The sequence below is a fragment of the Artemia franciscana genome, chromosome 6 (genome assembly GCF_032884065.1).
Source record: "Artemia franciscana chromosome 6, ASM3288406v1, whole genome shotgun sequence".
In the NCBI taxonomy this organism is placed as follows: Eukaryota; Metazoa; Arthropoda; class Branchiopoda; order Anostraca; family Artemiidae; genus Artemia; species Artemia franciscana.
In genome coordinates, this window is record NC_088868.1 from 37,962,424 (window position 1) to 37,984,354 (window position 21,931).

At 35.1% G+C, this 21,931-nt stretch overlaps 1 protein-coding gene across 1 annotated transcript in view; it reads right to left on the minus strand.

Annotated features, from left to right (window-relative positions):
- Positions 1-12,137, minus strand: part of LOC136028388 (charged multivesicular body protein 4b-like) — a 31,596-nt gene extending 19,459 nt beyond the window's left edge. Inside the window, exons 1-2 of the mRNA XM_065706201.1 lie at positions 12,036-12,137; positions 3,074-3,256 (exon numbers count right to left, since the gene is read on the minus strand). Coding sequence (XP_065562273.1) covers positions 3,074-3,251 — 178 coding nt within the window. The 5' untranslated portion in view covers positions 3,252-3,256; positions 12,036-12,137. The remainder of the gene's footprint in view (positions 1-3,073; positions 3,257-12,035) is intronic.
- Between the last annotated feature and the right edge of the window lie 9,794 nt (positions 12,138-21,931).

Sequence of the window (21,931 nt, forward strand, 5' to 3'; positions counted from 1 at the left end):
AAATGAAATTTGCATATTAATTCTTTTTTTGGCTAAATGGCATTCTCTTAGTTTTGATCAGACGATTTTGAGAAATAAGGAGTGGGGAATGAGCCCTGTTGCCCTCCAATTTTTCGGTTACTTAAAAAGGCAACTAGAACTTTTAATTTTTAACGAACGTTCTTATTAGTAAAAAATATACGATGTATATGAGGGGGTTGTTTCCCATCGTTAATACCTCACTCTTTACACTAAATCTTAAGTTTTGTCCCAATTCTTTAAAAATAACCCCTGAATCAGAAAGGCCGTAGAAAAAATAGTTTAAATTACTAAAAATACTTTAGCATAAAGAGCGAGGTATTTAGCTTCTCCTAAATACCTCTCCTAAATACTTTTTATGCTAAAGTATTTTTAGAGCCCCTCATATGCGTAATAATCTCTGTTCGTTTTAAGTTTTATGCTACTCCTTACTTTCAATTGAAAAAACTTTTTCATGTTTATTTTTTCATAGTTTTTTTTTTATAATAATGCTAGAAAATACCGCGCCCTTTTCATTGAATTTCTCTTCCCCTATGACATATTCCTCCAAGGAAAGATCCTCCCACATAGCCCCTTCCCCTCAACCCCACCCCCAAAGCAAAAAAATCCCACTGAAAACGTCTGTATGCTTCCCAATAACCATCACTGTATGTAAACACTGGTAGAAGCTTGTAACTTGTAACCCCTCCCCCAGGGACTGTGGGGGAGTAAGTCATCCCCAAAGACATAATTATTATGGTTTTCGACTATGCGGAACAAAATGGGTATCTCAAAATTTTGATCCGTTGACTTTATGAGAAAAATGAGCTTGGGAGGAGGCCTAGGTGCCCTCCAATTTTTTTGGTCACTTAAAAAGGGCAGTAGAACTTTTCATTTCCGTTAGAATGAGCCCTTTTGCGACATTCTAGGACCACTTGGTCGATACGATAACCCCTGAAAAAAAAAACAAATAAACATGCACCCGTGATCTGTCTTCTGGCAAAAAAAATACGATATTCCACATTTTTGTAGATTGGAGCTTGAAATTTTAGTTATAGGGTTCTCTGATACGTTGAATGCGATGGTGTGATTTTCGTTAAGATTCTATGACTTTTAGGAGGTGTTTCGCAATATTTTCCAAAATGAGGCAAATTTTCTCAGACTCGTAACTTTTGATGACAAAGACTAAATTTGATGAAACTTATATATTTAAAATCAGCATGAAAATCCGATTCTTTTGATGTATCTTTTAGCATTAAAATTTTGTTTTTTAGAGTTTCGTTTACTATTGAGCCGGGTCTCTCCTTACTAAAGTTCGTTACCACGAACTGTTTGATGAGACCTCTCCCGATTTCCAAGATCACCCCTGTAAAAAGACAAAAAAAAAAAAAAAAACACACATCTGTGTGATCTTTTTTCTAGCAGAAAATGGAAAATTTCACATTTTTGTGCACAGGAGCTCGACACCTCTACGGTAGAGTTGTATAGTATGTTGAATCTGATGGAGTGACTTTCATTAAGTTCACTTGATATTTTGGGGGCGTTTCCCCCCTTTTTCAAAAATTGATCAAATTTTCTCAGGCTTGTAACTTTTATTGAGTACCATTAAGTTTGATTAATTTTACTTACTTTGAACAGAAATCAAAATTCGATTCTTTTGATGTATCTATTGTTATGAAGATTTGGTTACTATTGAGCTGCATCGCTCCTTACTTACAGTTCATTACCTCGAACTGTGTAACCAAACAGTTCGTGGTAACGAACTGTTTTACTAGATTAAGTTCAGAGGAACTAATTACTTGTATTTCTCACTCCCAGCCACTTATCTCTGTGAACTTACATCATAGCCCCCCCCCCACCTCCCTGTATTTTTATAAAATAGAGGAGAATTTCAATTATTTCGTATATGGCTGCTAAGAGTGATGTTATTACTGGAGACAAATCACCTAAACAATATTCGTTATTTTATATAGGACTTAAGCGTCCTTACTCATATTTTATATTTTAATTTTTAGCCTTCATAAAAAAGGTATACCGCTTTTGTTTCGTTTTTCTTGACAATAATTAGCTCCTGTTTGATTTTAGCTTCAAGGAAATCTAAAAAAACAAAAACAAATAGCCTATCTCTTATAATTTTTGTTAAATTGTCCTTGGCACAACTTAGCTTCTGATTAATTTTTGCTTCAAAAAAGTTTAAGAAAAATAATAATCTTTTTTTGATTCAATTTATTTGGCAATACTTAGCTACAGAAAATTGTTTGCTTCAAGGAAATATGAAAATAACCTTAAAAAAATACCATTTTTGTAGTTTCAATAAATTTTCTTGGGAACATTTTGCTCATGATCTCTTTTTGCTCCAAGAAAAAAAAGGAGAAAAAACGAGATACTTCAGTTTTTTGTTCCATTTTTCTTGGCAGTACTTAGCTCTTATTTAATTTTCGCTTCGAGGAAATTTTTGCTTCAAGGAAAAAAAACGAAATACCTCTTTTATTTTTTGTTCCGTTTTTTGGAAGTACTTTTGCTTCAAGAAAAAAAAAAACACAAAATACCTCTTTCTGACAGTACTTAGCTCTTATTCAATTTTCGCTTCGAGGAAATTTTTGCCCCAAGAAAAAAAAAACAAACAAAATACCTCTTTTGTTTTTTGTTCCGTTGTTTTTTGGCAGTACTTAGCTCTTATTCAATTTTTGCTTTGAAGAAATTTTTGCTTCAAGAAAGAAAGAAAGAAAAAGAAAAAAAAACAAAAAAAAAACAAACAAAATACCTCTTTTGTTTTTTGTTCCCGTTTTTTGACAGTACTCAGCTCTTATTCAATTTTTGTTTTGAGGAAATTTTTGCTCCAAGAAAAAAAACAAAAAAACAAACGAAATACTTCTTTTGTTTTTTGTTCTGTATTTTTGGCAGTACTTAGCTCTTATTCAATTTTTGCTTTGAAGAAATTTTTGCTCCAAGAAAAAAAAAAAAAAAAAAAACGAAATACCTCTTTTGTTTTTTGTTCCCTTTTTTTGACAGTACTTATCTCTTATTCAATTTTTGCTTTGAGGAATTTTTACTTCAAGAAAAAAAAACGAAATACCTCTTTTGTTTTTTGTCCCGTTTTTTTTGGCAGTACTTAGCTCCTGTTCGATTTTTGCTTCAAGAAACTCTTGTTTTTTGGTGAGCATAAGCTCGGTTTCTTTTAACTTCTGAATCGCTTCAGCGGCTGAGGGACTCTTGTCCTTGCCACCACCAAAGATTTTTGAAATCAAACTCATTGTTCCTGAAAAATATTAAAATCATGACAACTCATAAGACTGATTGCCTACAGCTACACTAACTTCAGTCAATAAATTGCCTTCATGCATTGAAATTAGAATAAATTTAATCTTTGTATGAGAGGTAGGCAACTATTTTGAAAATATGTTAAACCATGATACAATTGTAGGAAATGATACAGAGAATGGAATACCCTTATTTAGGTAATGTCCTAGCAAACTATCAAGATTCAAGTTCCCCCCAGACCTGTCCCTGGTCTCATTGATGTGAGCCTAACACTGAAGTTAAAACTAGTATCCCTGAAGTAACCGTTAAGTCACTATAACCATAACAGTAACCATGAAGTCAAAACCAGAATGGACTTTTTTTTTACAACCTGGATGTGAAGCAAGATCTATTTTCCAGGAAGGAGCTGGAGACAGTACTTAGAGGGCTAAAATATAATAAGGTCTCAGGTGCTGATAGTGTAGTAAACGAGTTTTGAAATATATTGACTGTGAGGTTAAAGATAAATTAATGAGGAATATGAAATAAGAAGATTATGAATATAATTTTTTTTAAAAAGGAAGAAGCTAGTTATTTTACAAAACACTTTAAATACACTTCTTTATAAGAAAGGTGATGAGCGTGAGTGTGGTAATTGTGGAGGGATCAGTATGATTTCTGTAGGCAGCAATATACTTAGGAAGATGATACTTTCTAGACAAAGATAGGCTGTAGCTAAAGTTTCAGGAGAAAAACAGCATGGATTTAGGGGAGGGGATAGATCCTACTGTGCTCCCACAGGCGCCCAGGGCATCTAAGAGAAAATGCCAGGAATACCTCATGTGCGCCAAAGCAAGAACATCTTCCCATGTCGGTTGAAGGGAAGCATTTATGTTTTGTAGGTCCGTCTAATAGGTGTGCCTATTAGACAATATTTCCGTCGACATTTCCTAATGACATGTGTCACTATGGGTTGTCTGGTCACCCATCTCACCTTCTCATTAGAGATTTTCTGTGACCAAGTAATGTTTAGTATTCTCCAGAGATATGTATTCTCGAAGACGAGAATTCACCTTTCTTTCTTGTGTGTTATTCAGATGCTGGGTTTTAGAAGCACATAACAGAACGGGGATGACGTTCCTATTGAATAGACAAAGTTTGAGTTGGAGGACAAAATTCTGTGACCTCCATATCGGTTTTAGTCTTTTGAATATACCAGAGGCCTGCCAAATGCGACATGATATATCTTTTTCAGTTTTTTCCCGTGTTTATCATTGTGCTCCCAGTGTATTCAAATTCCAGAACCTGCTCAATGTCCTGGTTATTGCATCTCAGGTGTAGAAGTGAATCCGTTACTGCCATGCTTTTTGTTTTATCAGTGTTGATTCTTAGTCCCACAAGTTGGCCTCTGTCCCGTACAGCTTTTAGTAATTCTTGTAGTCTTTGTTTACAGGACTCAATGAGTGTGCTATCGTTGGCACAGTCTAAATCCTTAATTTGGTGTTCTGTGTTTAGTTGTGTTGCTTCTGGTGCAAGTCTGGTGCTTTGCTGTGTTGCTTCTGATGCAAGTGTTAAAGAGCAGATGGTCAATAGCTAAGGGAAACAGGAAAGGTGACAAGAAACAGCCTCGTTTAACACAAAAAAGGACACGAAAGTATCTTGTCCTTCCTGCTGTCGTTTTAACACAACATTCAGAGTCTTTATATAGAGCCATTATGAGGGCTACCAACTTCTCAGGGATCCCATAAAAGGTTAGTAGTTTCCATAGTCTTGCAATGCAGCAAGTCAAAGGCCTTTTCAAAGTATATAAATGCCATGTACAATTTGCTTCACCACCCTCGGCTATTATTTATTAGCACCCTTAGGGTGAAGACCAAATCGGTACATGAACGTCCTGGTCTTAAAACATGTTGCTCTTCATTCAAGTACTTGTTGAGTAGATTTTGTATTCTGTGGAGGATTAATAGTACCAGAAATTTACCGTACTTACCAATAGAAGTTTTACCAATTCCCAGGTAGTGTCTTATCACCTTTTTTGAAGAGTTTTATGAGTGTGCTGTGTTTTCAATCTGTTGGTACTTTTGTGTCACCTAAATTTTTTGGAACAAGAACAGCAAAATAGATATGCATGAACTGATTGATGTCTTCATCAACCCCGCCATGATATGGTCTTCACCTGGTGCCTTGCCACTTTTTAATTTCTTTTCAGCTGTCAGTAATTCGTCAAAGAGTCGGGGTTCTGTATTGAGTTCAAGCATGAGGAAAACTATAGAGGGTACGTCTAAAAGCTCATCAGGCGGTGGTCTATTCAACAGCTTTTCAAAATGGTCGGCCTATGTTTTTTCAATAGCCAATCGCTTGATGATGAGAATACCATCATAATTTCTTACAGGTCCATCTTGAATCGGTTTCTTGCCCAATATTACATTTGTTAGTTTATAAAGGGTCCTAGAGCCTACTCTCTTTGCTGCATCTTCAGCTTGTATTACTTTTTGCTCGGTGTAGTTTCTCTTATCTCCCTCTGCAATTTCTTGATTTCTTTATCAATCCTTCTATAATCGCTTTGTTTTTATTTTTTCCTTTCAGCGATCAGGTTCCAAGTCTTTTGGGAGAGCCATTCATCATTCAGTTTTGGACAGTACCAAATTGTTGATGCTACTATGGTATACCAGACAAAGTACATTTCGAGTGATTAGTTTTATGTACAAGAATAAAGTTGCTCTAGTCAATGAAGGAAATGATGTTGGTAGCTGGTTTTTTGTTCAACAAGGAGTTATGCAAGGTTGTCTCTTATCCTTGTTTCTACAGAAAATTCTGATGGAACTTGCCCTATGAAATACTCCTAGGGCTATATCTGGGACCATTGAAAGGACAAGGTGCATTGTCAGGGTAACAACTGTGTATACTAAAATGGAGCATAAACTAAGGTATCTAATAGTACTACTTTTTATTTCATTTCAATGTCACCTTTACAACAGTTGTAGGTCTGCTACCAAACCTGTGTCAACAGTGGAAAATGATGCTGATTAAAAAACAACAACAAAATAATCAGCTACATTCAGCATATAGCCAAGGGCAGTATCAGACCCTATAAGGGGGAGGGATCTTTAGTTGGGATACAATTGTCACTTTTATGACCATTAGGGCAAGATACCAAGTACTCAGACAACTAATCACCACTTCAAATCACAGTAGAACTTTTATTATACACTCTAGATAGTAGATTGATTTACCATTCAGTTGGTCTGAATTTTCTTAAATGATGTAATTAGCTGGAATGTTCTATATAATAATAATGCTGGATATTTTAAACGTGCTAATAGTCAATAGTTGAGCCTAATCTTGAACACAAATCTCAAGTTGAGCTTTGATCAATATCCATAGAATTTCATATCTGCAGTAGAGACAACATAAACATAACATACAACTCGATTCCTTTTAATTGCACTTTTCGAATATACAAATCATTTCATTTGCAAATGTGCCCCCACCCCACTCCTAATGTCCCTAATAATTAATTTTTTGTTAAATCAATACAATCATATATTGCAGGTCTTATATTAAACAAGTTACATTCTCAGTCTGTTATTTATCTCTGTGTGTAATTTAACAAAATATTATTTGAAATAATTCCAAATTGAAATAACTGAAATTTTTTGAAATGATTCAAAAGAAGAAAACATGATAATCTGATTAATAAGACTATCCTGCATATTATAAAGTAATAATCTGATATTTTAGACTTTTATTTCAGTTTTTAGATATATATTGGACCATCAGGGTGGGAGATGGATTTGCAAGTGAATTGGTTATTATATTTGGAAAGAGCATAAAAAGGGGTTTCAATGTACAGTCAGGACTGTTGAGACAGAAAACTACAGCATGCTGAAAACAACTTTAAAAAATTGTATAATACCTACTTGTGTGATTCCTAAAAGTATTTCACTTTAGTTTACATCCCCTCTTTCTTTTATATGTCACTTTTTGCTTAAACTTAACACCCATAAATTGAAACAGTATTGATGAAATCAAGAAACAGATGCATGCAACAAATTTATAATTCGATCTTATATTAGCATATTATGGGTGAGAGTTGGTGGTAATGTAAAGTGAAGTGTTTTTAGTGATGATATAAGTAAGCGTTTTAGTGGGGTTTTCTAAGTTGTTTTCGCAACAGTCCCAACTGTACACTGATACAAAAAAGGAGTCAAGTAGTGTGCTCACCTTTTCTTTATGTCAGTTATGGAACCTTGTATATATTGGCCAAGCCTACTCTTTGAAAATTCACGCCATCTTGAACTCAAAGTCTTAAAGTTTGAACAAAGCATCTAAATCACAGTAGGTTTTGTGAAGCAGAGTAATTATGCTTAAATATACTAGGCTATAGAGATAACTTTGGTTTAGATTCAAATATTGAAACAACTTAAATTTAGAAGTTTTGGAAGATGTGCAGAGTCATGCCACCAAATTGATATTTGGCATGTAGGAGTTTTCCTACCATATAAAACTAGCAAAGCTGAAGCTCCAAACACTTGTACAAAGAAAAATAGAGGTGATGTCAAAATAACCAATAAGTTAATGAGGTCTAACACTTCCCTGACGTTATTTCCTGTTGTTGATCCTAATTCAAGAGCTATAGGTCATCAACTGAAAATTTTTCTACCATATGGTTGGTCTACCCTATTAAGAGTCAGCACTCAATTACTTCCTAGAAGAAATGTCAACAATTAGAAAAATCTATCCGAAGGTACAGTTACTATGGAATTTGTTGATATTTTCAAACAAAGGCTGGATACTGAGTGGTCCTCAATGCAGAGTAAACTCAAGAAGGAATCTACTGATCATCCAACAATCCCTTGTCACTAAATTAAATTTAAAACAACTTCAAACATTAACTCTGGAGCTTCATAAGGAAAAATCCTTAGATTGCTCCAAGTTGCAACTTCAGGTAAAACAATGTTTTCCAGGATTGTAGTCAGCAAATCCAAAGTAGTGTAGTCCTAGTTATCAGTCAATCCTTCCCATCTACATCTATCTAAATAATATTTAAGATTAGAATCCTAGGCATGAGCCTAGAAATGGGAATATTGAGAAGGAAACATGTTAGGATTTTTTTTTTACTTCATACTATGCAAAAAATTGTATTTAATCAATTTACAAGTACTTCTCATTTACTCTACCACCAACCTCCTGATGTGCACATATATAGCCTAAACTACTTGTTTACTATGCTTCAAGTTAGCATTTTACTAAGTGTCACTCTTGATTCAACCTGAAGATTTATTAAACACTGACAAATTCAAGAAATAAAAAAAAACACATGGGAAAAAGCCACGAATCTAGGCTTATACCAAATCCTACTGTCTATATTTTGTATGATACATTTTAATCAATATTTATGTCTGAGATAATACATAGTCCAAATACCAAGTTTTGCCCAATATTTGGAGAATAGGATGTTGAATGGAGAATCAGACAAAAGCCTACTACTTTAATGTTATCACAGTGTTCCCTTTGAGCTAGAAATGAAGGTGCATAATTTATTAGCCTAACTAGGGGGTTGTGTCAGGATGTATGTGTATGAGTAGTTATTAGTATCTATGAAAATATCATTAAAAGGTGCATCAAATGGTGAAATCATCTTTTACCAAGGCTATGGCAAATTAATACAATAAACCCTAAATTCCCAAACAATGCTGCTAAAAAGGCAATGGGTGAGCCCAAAAAAGGCAAATACATTAGTGCTGCTTGCAACAATAATCTAGATGAAGATTGTAATGCAATGAATTGTGATACATGCATACAATGGCTATACACGGATTGTCTTGAGCTCGGGCAACCTGAGTATAATCTGCTAACTAAAATGAATAGGAGATTGGGTTGCAAATGAAAATTCCCTGTTTTTAAGGGTAATACCAAATATGGCATAAGTGCAGCTGATATACAAGCCATAGATAACACTAAAACCACCAATAACTGCTGTACATGACCTGGATATTAAAATCAAGAATGCAGTTAAGCAATCATTTAGCAAATTTAAAGAAGAACTAAAGAAAGACATTGATGTCAAGTTCTGAACATTGAAACCTGTATGAAGAACATTGAACATTGAAAATTGTATGAAGAGCTTTATGCACAGCATGCCAATAGCAAAGGAAATTTAGTCGCAAGAGGTAATAAATTGTTAAAAAAAAGTGTTGTCATTTGTGGTAGTTCTAATAATGGCAGCATTGAATCTGAAGTATTTAATGGCCCAAATAATGTCACAAATAGTCAGAATAAAATCAATACAACTTAGACAAGCAATGGCCTAAAAGTTGTCTTTAGTAATATAGATTATTTAATGTTCCATGAAATAAAACATACACTCAGCAAAGCAGATATTGATGCTTTTTGGGAGATAAAACCTAAGTGGACTAAAACCCCTCTTAGATACATCCAGATTCATGATTACACTTTGATCACCAACTTATCTAATGTAGAAGGAAGAGGCCTATGAGATATATGTTGAACAAGCATGGATTTCATTTCTCAAATTTTTTGGGCCCTTTCATATATGATGCATGTCTAGAAGTCCTAGTTCCCCTATCCTTGAACTATTTATTCTTGTTGTTAGTACATCAATTGATAATAAAATGAAGCATCAAGACAATATAATTATTGTTAGTGACTTCAACCTTTCATACATTCAGTGGGTATATTTACCCAATTTGTATAAGGTAGTTTTTGTTTGAACTAAATTTGACTTGATTATTCATTTTAATTTTGGATTATCTTGGTTTAGCTTATTCTTCCAACCAAGTTTCATCCTGATATCTTCACTCCAAGCATCATTCAAGATTTCCAGTTTCCCCCTCCAACTCCCCCTGATTTCACTGCATTTAGTCAGGAATTAAAATAAGAGCTCTTAGAAACAAGGTCCAGTTCCCCTAGCTTCAAGCTGTTAGTACATCAATTGATAATAAAATGAAGCATCAGGACAATATGATTATTGTTGGTGACTTCAATTGTCTACATATTCAGTGGGTCAATGGGTCTGGATTCTCAGAAAATAGTTCAACAAAAATTGTTTCTGGAAATGACTGTTTAATCACTCCTGTAATTAGGCAGTTAGCTTCCCAACTTTATTTAGAGAAGGTCAAAATCCTTCATTATTTGATCTTCTGCTAGTAAAGGAACTAGAATCTATACTGAGTATTGACCCCCTACCAACATATAGAGCAAGTGATCACATTGCCATAGGTTACAGCTTTAGACTGTACCCACATAGATTGGAATTTATGAAAGATGTGTATACTGATAACAGTTAAATTTGTCATGAATTGGCACAATGTGATTGGTCTTTTATTGAATGTATACACATAAAAGGTCTAATGCTCTTGTTCCTAGCCCAACTCAGTTGGGCCTAAGTCAACTATGCAAAGAATATTATTAAGAGCTATTGAAAAAAGACTGTAATTGGTAAAGGAAACCAAAAACCCTCCCATATGTTACAAAGGAAATTAAAAAGGTCAGAAACAGAAAAAAGGAATACTAGAAGCTGTACTTAAAGAATCACAACCAGAAGGGTTATTACACAAAATACAAACAGGCATATTACTAACTGCAAAATCTTACTTGAAAAATAACCAAAAAATATGAGGAATCAATAGCAGCTGCAAAAAAAACAACCCCATATCCTGGAGGTATACATCATCTGGTAACCCTGGAAGTTGTTATGCAACTTCTACTGGATAGCAAAACAAAACTGTGGCCCAAGGAAGATTACCAATAAACTAATTAGGCAGTTCATCTTGGAACTTACTGTCCTGATAATGCCACAATTCCAGAGGCCCTAAGTTATGAGGATTTAAATAGCATGACACCTATTAATAGCCTAGCCTATAACCAAAACTGATGTAGAAACCCAATTGAGGAAGATTAACCCAAATAAATCAACAGGACCAGATGGAGTACCCTATCTCCCTGGCTACTACACAAGACATATGCAGTGTTGTTGCATCCTCTTACTCAACTTTTCTAAAAGTCCCTTAGTACTAAAGATATTCTATAAGATTGGAAGGATCATGTCTGTAAACAAAGGGGAAAGGAAGCAAACAATTGTCAACCAATTATTCTTACCTCAGTAATTAGAAACCAAGAAATTTGCCAACTTGACAGGCCTATACCTATTGAAATTTTGAAGAAAACAACATTTTACCTTAATTTTCAGTTATCAGGTTCTTTTTCTCTGGTTCCAGCCTGAAAATGAAATCCCTGACATTTGAGTAGAATTTTAAGCCATATTGATGTTTTTTTTTCAAATATAGGAAATGTATTTGCATATCTTTAAAACCTTATAGCCTAAATTGGGATTGAGCAAAGTTGTGAAGCTGAAAACAATTTTGTTGTACTTCATTCAAGCAGAAGATCTATTTTGCAAGGTTTGACTTTTATAAAACACATATTTTTAAAGGTCAGGACCCTTTAGAGGGAGTAGAGGTAGGTAGTTCAAAATACCTTCCCATGACATACATTAGCCTTTAGACCCATTCCCTGAAAGTTTCATTTTTCTGACCTAAACCCTTTCTAGATAGTGAAACATGCTTAATTGAATTTTACTGCAAAAAGCAGCTAAACTACAATTTTACCATTTATAACATAACTTAGTCTAATAGTCTTGTTCCAAGCCTAACTCAGTTTGGCCTAGCAACTTTCCAAGATGTCAAAAAGCCAAGAGAATCATAATTTACTGATATCAATTATGTAGCCTACATAATTACAATTGTTACAACATTTTAACTTCTAAATCAACTAACCTTAGAATAATTTAAAAAAGTTAATTTTTTAATTTAGCTAGTCAAGCTTTCCTTATCAATGACTATATGCTGACACCTCGACAGGAGCCGTCTTTGTCATCTAGTTTTCTCGAAACTCAAATTAATAGATGGCCCAATCTTCTAACGAAAGTGATACTTCCTACGAATATGAATATATCCACTGTCTCAATACCGTCGTTTTGCGGATTGAAGCCATTACGTAGTAGGGGTGTAATAAACGGCGAGTCTTTTAGAGTCAGAGGATATTAGTTCAAGTTGATTTGTGGAGGTAATTGAGCCAACAAATATTTGTAAAATTACTACTGCTAATAATAATTAATCACTGCAGCAATAAACCTTATGGGGCCAATACAGTTATTGGTTGGGTTGAGCTATAAATAAAATTGGAATAGTCATGGTTGAGCCTTAATAATAATTGTTTAAGAGAAATTTTTTCGCTTTTTGGAAAATTAGCAGTAAGCAGTGTTGTATTATTGAATGACATGTTGTCTAACGTCATTTCCAAGTTTTAAAAGGGAACAAATTATCATCATCGTCAACATTTTAAATGTAAACCGTTGCAAAAAACTGAGCAGGGCCGGAAAAACAGACAGTAAAACTCTAGAAAAACTAAAAAGAAACAACAGAACTAAAAACACACTTTGACAACTACGAACAAGGGACAAAGAGAAATGATCAAAGATGAGAAGACATCTGAAATTCAGCAGAGAAATCACGAATACGCTTCTCACAAGCCCCAGCTGTGTTTACCATTCGATATTTTCTTTGCAGAAAAGAGTTCCTTGTCCATATTGGCAATTCCATTAAACACTTTGCAAATTTAAAATAAAGGCGATGAACTTGCTTTTTCTTACCACAGTTAAAAAAGACCAAACATGGGCAAGGGCAAATGAAGAACAGTTAGGCTATTGTACAACAGAGAACCGTCAACTCTACTCAGATACAAAACTTTTGAAGCCAGGGATGCATACCTGAACCTATCCTGAAGACCTGTAACACGATTATTAAACAAAACTGGAGAAGTCAAATATCCTTGGCGTACATTTTCCAAGATTGGAAATTGTAGACTACTATTTTTAAATCGAGCTTTCAGATTTCTACACACGAGTCTAAAACAAGCAGTTAAAACATTATGAGTGCTTTCTAAATAGGCCTCAAGAAAAACCCTGCAAAAATATACACGAGTCGATGCTCTTGTAACATCAAGGCCACAAAAGACGAAAAATCACCTCTGTCTTCAATATCCTTCAGCACGTTTATAAGTAGAAAGAGAGTGTACTCTCTATCCAAGCCAGATTGGTATGGTACCCAAATTGCCAAGGAGGGCCAGAATATTTTTCATCAATGATTCTTATCAAAATTGACTAAAATAGCTTGAAAGTAATACATGATACGATAATAAGGTAAGAACTGCACAAAGAAGTGTCTGTTTTGCCCTTTTTAAGGATGGGGGCTATTTTTTTTGATAAAAATTGCATAGGGACTACACCACGGACCAGAAATATCTGAAACAGTTTTACTAAACGTTGCTCGAATGAAGGACCTGCAAGTTACAGGTGCTTTGCTGAAATGATATCAACACCAGAGGAAGACTGTTTCCTTAATTATGGAATCAAAGAGTGAACAGCACTTGGCAACACAAACAGCCAAGATTTTGCTTTATTTCATTGAATGAGGTCAAGTTGTTTTTCAAGTAACATTTTTGTGCTTTTATTGGGTGCACTGAACTTCCTCACGAAATATTTAACCCACTTTTCTCAGGCACACTAACGCTCAGGGCTTTGGCATGTTTACTCTACTTGCAGAGTTCGGAGGGATCTTCAGCAATACAGATCATATTTTTCTGGATCACAATCAACTTATGGATTTTTTCTTAATATTTCCTATAGTAGGAAGCCTCATGTCATTTACTAAGCCGTGTCGTGGGTGACCACAATTGTTCTAAAACGGAAGCCATGGCTTATAGTTTTTTGTTTGTGTTAAATGTCGAAGAAAATGATAAATTTCGGGAAGATCTATTAATTTCCATAGTTAAATATTAATTCCCATCAATCAGGAGAGACAAAAAATACTCGATTTTTTTTTTGCAGAGTGGGCAATGCTCTGTTTTTTCCTATTTTTCATGTCATAAATTTCAGTTAGTTTGGTCTTAGCTCTACGATATTTAAAATTTAAAGTTAAAATTTTAGTTTGGGTTTTAGCTCTACGATATTTTTTACAGGGCCAAAAGCAAATAGTTTTGCTAGTCCTGATCTGAAGTACATTTATATGTTTATGTTTATATGTATATGTTTATGTGTTTTATTTAAGAGGATACAATGTGAAGTTCTTTGACCAAAATTATACTTCTTTGAGCCATTTTTCTGATTTGATTTTGAGAACCCAGCCTTACTGCGCATGTCTATTTTTGTTTAGTGGATGAAATAGTAGGCTTCTAACCTCCACAGTTCTTACAAAAGTGTGGACCTCAGACTAGATTGATGAATATGAACTGAAATTTTGAAAACGTGCGTGTGATTCTCGCTAATAGCCAAAAAGCCTAGTTTTACTTATGTTCTAGCCAAAATCTATGGTGCCTCAGCTGATATGGATAATTTGAAGTTCATGACTTACGAGAGAGTCTGAAGTGGTTTCGCTGCTTTGTGTTTTCTTGAGCTATTTTTATACTTTCGAGTGGAAGGCAATGGACTAGTAAAAAAAGCCGCCACTATCACACCGAAGCTGGACTATAATTGAAAAGTACTTAAAATGGCTATGTGGCCTTATTGTTAGAATAGCCTCTTATTGAGCAAAAAAAAAAAAAAAAAATCCAAAACTATTTTACCATGGGCCTAAAAAAGCATAGATGTCGCTAGTCATGTGTTGTTCTTCGTATTGGTTAAAGTTGTTATTTTATTCCACGTTTTGGAACTGGGAAAAGGAATGGTATCCCATGTAGCTCTTCATCTTGAATGGTTCTCTCATAGCAACAGGAAAAAGGTCATACCTTTTGGTCTCTTAGTAGGGGTATGAGAGAGTAGGCAGACAGAAAGGAAATACATTATTGAATCTAGAAGGGTTTTCTTTTTTACGCATATGATTTAAATTTGATAATATGATCACAATCGACACTATTATTGCCTAGGATAAATACATTATTGGATCACTCAGCATAAATAAATAGATATTTTTGATCATAAGTACAACCATCTATTAGTGAGTCATGTCGTAACATAGTCAGCTATCATTGTGTTGATAGTTGACTCTGATCTAACAGCCTGAGCAATTAAATTTAAACTTAGTGTCTATCAAACAGTTCATGGTAACGAACTGTAGTAAGGAGCGACCCGGCTCAATAGTAACTGAAACTCTAAAAAATGGAATTTTGATACCAATAGCTACATCAAATGAATTGCACTTTAATGCTGATTTTAAATATATAAGTTTCATCAAGTTAGCCATTTCTATAAAATGGTGTTCACAAGTCCTGCAATAATCGGCAGTAACAATGAAAAGAAACTAACGCCTGCTTGAACAAGCCGTTTTCTGTTAAAAGCTTTTCTTTTCCTTTTCCAAGCTAGGGTACGTACAAGTGAACGATGCTGCTTGGTCTGTTGCCTAACATCTTGCGACAGTTGAACATTGCCCTCAGTTAAATTTAAGCAAAGCTCAGATAGGAGATCAATGAATTCATTGTCAATACCATATTTGAGTTTAGCTTTTCTAAACAAGGGTTTTGACTTACCTAGTACTAAGCACAAATGTCTATTTCCATGTAGCCTCTTTAATGTCATGATGATGACTAACGACATTTTTTTACTATTCACGGATAGATATACGGTAATTTCTTTATCAAAATACCTGTGACTACACGTAACTCTTTGGGTGTTTGTTGATTAAGATCCAATAGAATTTTTCCATAAGGTTTATTAGTAGCTTCATTGTATACCGAGAGCAAAACAAACTTGGTTCACCGGGATATATTTCCTTGTTTAAAATTATGAGAGAACTTGAATCACAAACAAACCTATAGATAATATAGTGGGTACAATTCAATGCAGGTGTTCTCTTTCTTTTACTCTGATGAAAAAGACTTAGGAGAACAACAGTTAGGGAAATTTTTCATGATGAGACCAGACCGTGAATAGTTATAACCTCTCTTGAGTCCATTTTGCAATAGATTCAACCAATCATCAATAATGAACCTCAAAAATATTAATTGAAATAAAAATATAATTGGCTCAAAAATATTAAAACGTCAAGTCCTCGTATGAATTTTATGTCTGGTGCAATACTCTTTATTTTATCAACGGACCATTGTCAAACACTATAGCAGTAATAGATGTCTGTCAGATTTTCTAAAAACATTTTATCACGATTTTGAATTATTTTCGTTAAAAAAGTTGCTTTACCAAATATTGAAGGTGCGCAAAGAAATGATCTGAGTGGAGTTTTAAACTGATGCATACTCCTCCAATTTTGAAATACAACTAACCGAACCTAGCCTCAATCGGTTGAAAACGTAATAAATAAAGTAATACATAAATAAACACTTTAATACATAAATAAATACAGTACAATTTTTAAAAACAGCATAAAATAGACACTTAAATATATTTAAAGACATAAAATTGGCACTCGGACATGCTGCCATGTGGGATGGACTGGGCCGGGGGTACCACGGGCAGAACGGTGGCAAGAAGGTGCAGCAACCCTGCGAGCTTGGGCAAGCCACGGTTGACAGCACGTAAAACAATAGTATAATATTAAGCACTTCTTAAACGATTCTTCTTTATGCAAAAATAAAGAAATGAAAATAAATATATAAATATAAAAAAGTACTAAAAATGAACCCTTGAAAATACACATTGCCAAGTTGGAGACTGTAAGGATTAGAAAAAAGGAGGCCCTCCGCCCACCAACTATTGAATTTTTTCCAGACCAAGACGCCGTCTATACTCTACTAATAGGTCTTGATCTGAAGCCAGATAATGACAGTGTGGTAATATCTTCACACCGCCTGCGCATAAACAAATTTTATCTGATTTGTTGGACATTTTTTTCTATACTCGAACTGTATAGTCTTTAAATTATAAATTTTAGTATTTAATCGCTATGACAGTCACTCTCAGAATTAAATTATTTTCTTCAGTTCCTACAAACATTCATATTAAAATTTTCCTTAACATAGTGTGTTGCAGACTTTTTGATATCCTTATAGTGTGTTTGCATGGACATCAAGTAGCTCTTTGTCTCTGATTTTCAAAATAACAACATATTCGGACCCTGGCGATTCACTAGCTCCGGTTAAATTTACTCCTACCAGTTGTTGTAGTCCATTCGAGAGCTAATTTGCGTACCCTTTTCCAAATCATACAAGGGAAAACAAAGTCCTGTATCGAGTCATGAAGTTCCACTGGTACTTCAAAATCAATTTCGTAAAACCATCCTTCTGGTCGATTCTCTTCAACAGCAGTAATGCCAGGAAAATTTGCACCAGAAGGATTGTCTAGCCATTTGTAATTTCCACATGGCAAATAGAAGTGAGACATTGCTGACATATGAAGGGAATTGATTTACAAGAAAACCAGATTCAACTTTTCCCCGATGCGTCGTCCAGTCGGGTGCCAGTTCCAGTTTTTTTTGTTTAATGATAATATCAAACAAAAAACGTATTCCGAGTTACCAGAGCTGATTCTAAAAAACAAAAGGATTAGTTTAAATCTTTTAACCAAAATACCCAAAAAAGGTATATTTTAAAATTTAGGAGAAGGCATTTTTGGGTAAAATTTTAGACTAGAGGCTTCTTGTGATTTTGAAAAGTAGTTGAGATAGTTGAATGAAACTTTCAGAATTGAATGCGGGGCCTAAAATATCTCCTTGGAAGGTATTCTGAAGTACTTTCCTCGCTCCTTTCCTCCTCCAGAGGGGACTGATCTTTGATTACCTTTTATAATTTTTGGGTTATACACATTAAACTTAGAGACATCGATCTTGTGCTTAAATGAGACGCATGAAAGTGTAGTGAATCTCATAACTTAAGTCAACCCTGACTAATAAGGTTTTAAAGATTCATAAATTTGTTCTTAAATTTAGGATAAAACCTTTGTAAAGCTTAAAATCCCACTTAAATACTAGGAATTATATTTTCAATGATTACAGCCATTGAAAACCCAAAATTAAGGGGCAAATTTTTTTGTCATAATTTAGAAAAATATTTCAGAAATTTATGTCACAGTAAGGAGAGGGTAGAGATAGTAGCTCGCAATAAAAAAAAGTAAAGGATACGGCATTAGACTTTACAGTCTGTACCGGCGGTGCTGATCTCCGTTTCTTGACCCCTCAGCCAGGAAGTGCAATGGGGGGTTGGGGGCCAGCCATCGTGTGCTTTCGCACACCCTTCCTGTTTACCTTCCCCAGATTTCTCCAGGTACCCATTGGAGCTGGGTCGACTCTGGCTAAGCTTACAGAGTCACGCCACTGACCCCCGTCCCAAACTGAAGAATTGGGTACACTGGGAGATAGTAGCTCGCAATACCTTCCCTGGAAGTTATGACCTGGATTCATTCCTGAAAGTTGCATTCCCCTTATTCAACTAATTTCCAGGATAGCAAGAAGCCCCCTTGTCTAGACCTGTTTTATGTATCTGTTTTTTTTCTTTCGATTTATTCGATGAAAATACCAGAAAAGGGTCTTTTTCAAAGCCTAGGGACAATCATCCCCTTTTCCGCTGGACTTAGTTGGTTCATTTCCACTAAATTCACTGCTAAGCATACTGAATTACACTCTCGACTTCAAAGGCCTAATTCCTGAAAGATCTGACTTTTCTAGCCTAGCATCAGTTTATCACTGGCTCGAAAGGAATTACCCCCTATCTTCCTCCTAGTGTATATATCTGGTACCGCATACTTCTGCCATGCCTCTTTGTGCCGACGCATCACGCATGTTACCTGGTAGGCTATGTATGTTTTTGAAAGTGGCAGACCCATCAATTTTTGGGAAGAATTTATATGACAAGTTAAAGGGTACAAGCTAAGCTTTTCGGTTATAAACTCTTTTCATCTTAATCATTTTAATAGCTTCTAAGATAAAAATAGATTTTTATATATGGTTTGAAATATTATTCATTATTTGGCCAAGGGGTCATCCCCTCTCCGCCACCTAGGGCAAATTTTGAATTGCAATTTTTTCATGCGTCTTCGTGTCCAGTATGACATACATCAGTGATGTATGCCATCTGATGAACACGATTTTTAAAGCGAGAGAAATTTAATTTGCAGAATTATGGTGTACAGGCGGAAATATTACATTGTTAACTATTTGCGTTGCAATCATTTTAATAAACTTTTAGCAGGTACAAGTGATTTCTAATCATTTATGTAGCTTTGTTTAAATCCCCATTATTTTTGGCAAGGGGTCTTCCCAACGGCCTGATGTTTAGCCCAAACCGTCACGTCCGCTAAGCCTCTCCGGACAAAGCTTTTAGGTTGTTTCTTAATTATTTTAATAGCTTTTCCAGGATACGACCCCTGTTAAAAAAAATGCCCTCCTACATGAATCTCTCTACAAATAAGTGCTGATCCACATCGGTGATCAGACCTATTTTGGGTCACTGATTTTCAATATTAAATCCATCACCTAATAGGGAATTGAAAAAATACCCCAAATTCAAACCAAATTCGTCCTAAACTTTATCCATGTTTTTACAGACAACTTCCAACAGCGTCAATATATAACTTGCGAGGTACATTTTCCTATATTCCTCCCCATTTTTACACCCTTGCTTAGCCTAAACTTTCTTAGCAAACTCATAATTGGCAGTGGTGCATTGACAATCGGGAAGTGACTCGAAGAACGCTTCGATGAGCAGTGATTTCTCCTCATGTTGCCTCAAGACGGAGTTGTAGTACTAATACAGGTATATGCCCTTACAAGTTAATGAATTATACATTTCATCACCTGGAAAGTGCTGTTTTAGGAGGAGTGAACTATTCAAGTAATCACTTTGTTGTACTTGAATAGATTGGGTTAATGATTTGGGGAAGAAACTGTAAGAGTCTAAGAATAGATTCTATTTATTATGTGTTTCCATTTTCAATCATTTTCCATTTTAGTTCTAAGAGCAGAAACTTCTCAGACGATTTGGGTATTATTTTATAAGAAAAAGACCCATCTACCCATGCGCCATCTAAAACTTCACTTTTCTATAAACGTGCCAACGCTGGTAATATGGATTTCAAGTCATAGTTGGAATTGTGCATGTAAACCAGTAGAAAGTATTGGAGCCTAATATTTACATTACGCGATTGGTGCGCCACCCTGGAAAGTTACTCCCCCCGATAAAATAGGAGTATTTAAATGAACGTGATCGCTGAGTTTCCTATCCCTAATACCCACAGCAAATTTCTGCTTAAAAACCCATCACATATCTTTATTTTTAATGGCCTACTAGTGTTCTGGTGATAGAGTCATTGGATAATTTATGGTGCGTAGCCATGAGATTGACTTAGTAGCTGCTTTAATTAGTGCAACCAAAGCTGCTTCTACACAATCTTCCCTATCCAATACCTTAATTACCTATACCATTTGCATGGTATTACTCGAGTTTCTTTGCCTGTTGGCAAAGGAGATTGCAATGGCTTTGTGTTCTTAAACACGATTCGGGTTTGAATGATCGTCCCTGAGTCTGGCCACGATGTCTAGTGTCACCTTATCGCTCTGCAAGTGATGCTTTAGCTTTAATAAACTGCGAAACCTTGAAAGACACATTGGAAAATAGTAGCAAGTACCCCCTTTTTTCCCTTTACCCTCACTTAGAGCCTGACTAATATTTGTGATTGGAAAAAATTTCCAATTGCATCAGGGTCATTGACAAGCCTATAGAAAAGCCATAATAAGTGTTTCACTGATTCAATGGAGAGAGCCCTTACTGAATATGTTACTCCCTTTTATCTTTAAGTTTCCCCTCTTCACACTCTGTATCGTACTATAACACTGATACCCCAATTTTTCAATATTCGTTTGCACTCTAAAAAATGTATATCCCCTTAAGTGTTACAAAATGTTACAAAAGAGAAGTGATGTACCCGATTGAAGCCCTATAGTTCTGTTTTATATTTTATACCTCTCTTCCTCTCTCTCCTTTTAAAACAAATCATTTTATAAACTTTCTTACAATTAGATAAAATTTTCAATAAACAAAATTATTGACCCGCTCACATTTTCATTATGATTCTATACTCTATTAAAAATATTTCACACCCAATCCGATAGAAACATCCTTGAAATTATGTAATTCTGGGTGAAGTATCCCTATTTTCGTTTGCAGCTAATGCGAATACATTAATCGTCTTTCCACGTACAATAAGATTTAGTGCGATGGTTGCTTTTATTTTTGGCTCGCCCTCCCGCCTCCTGAATGTGTTTTTCAAGGGGTGTTCGAATCTTGCTGATATAGAAGTGCGATATTTCTACGGAATCCTTATGAATACTACCACTTGTAAGGAAGCTGATAGGGTCTTTGAACTCACCTCTAAAAATATAAATGTTGCCCTAAACGCTATCGGCTAAATAAAATTTAGGTAAAACTGGGGGTGAGGCGGCAACACTTTGCTCTTGTTCTCCCATATCAATGTGAGGGGCAAGTGCCTGTTCTTCCTTAACCCTCTCGACCTTGCTTGCTGCCACCTACACTAATGTCTAAAAAGTCACTGTCGATGCAGAAATCCATCGTTATACAATCTAAATCAAAATTGGGGGGGGGGAGGTAGACTAATAGGGCTCACTCCAAAACTATAATTCTCTCCCGTTCACTATTTCCTGGGGGAGTATATGCACTGTCGTGGGATTCGGATGGAAATGTCGGTTTGTGAGCGAAGAAAATAATAAGAGCTTAT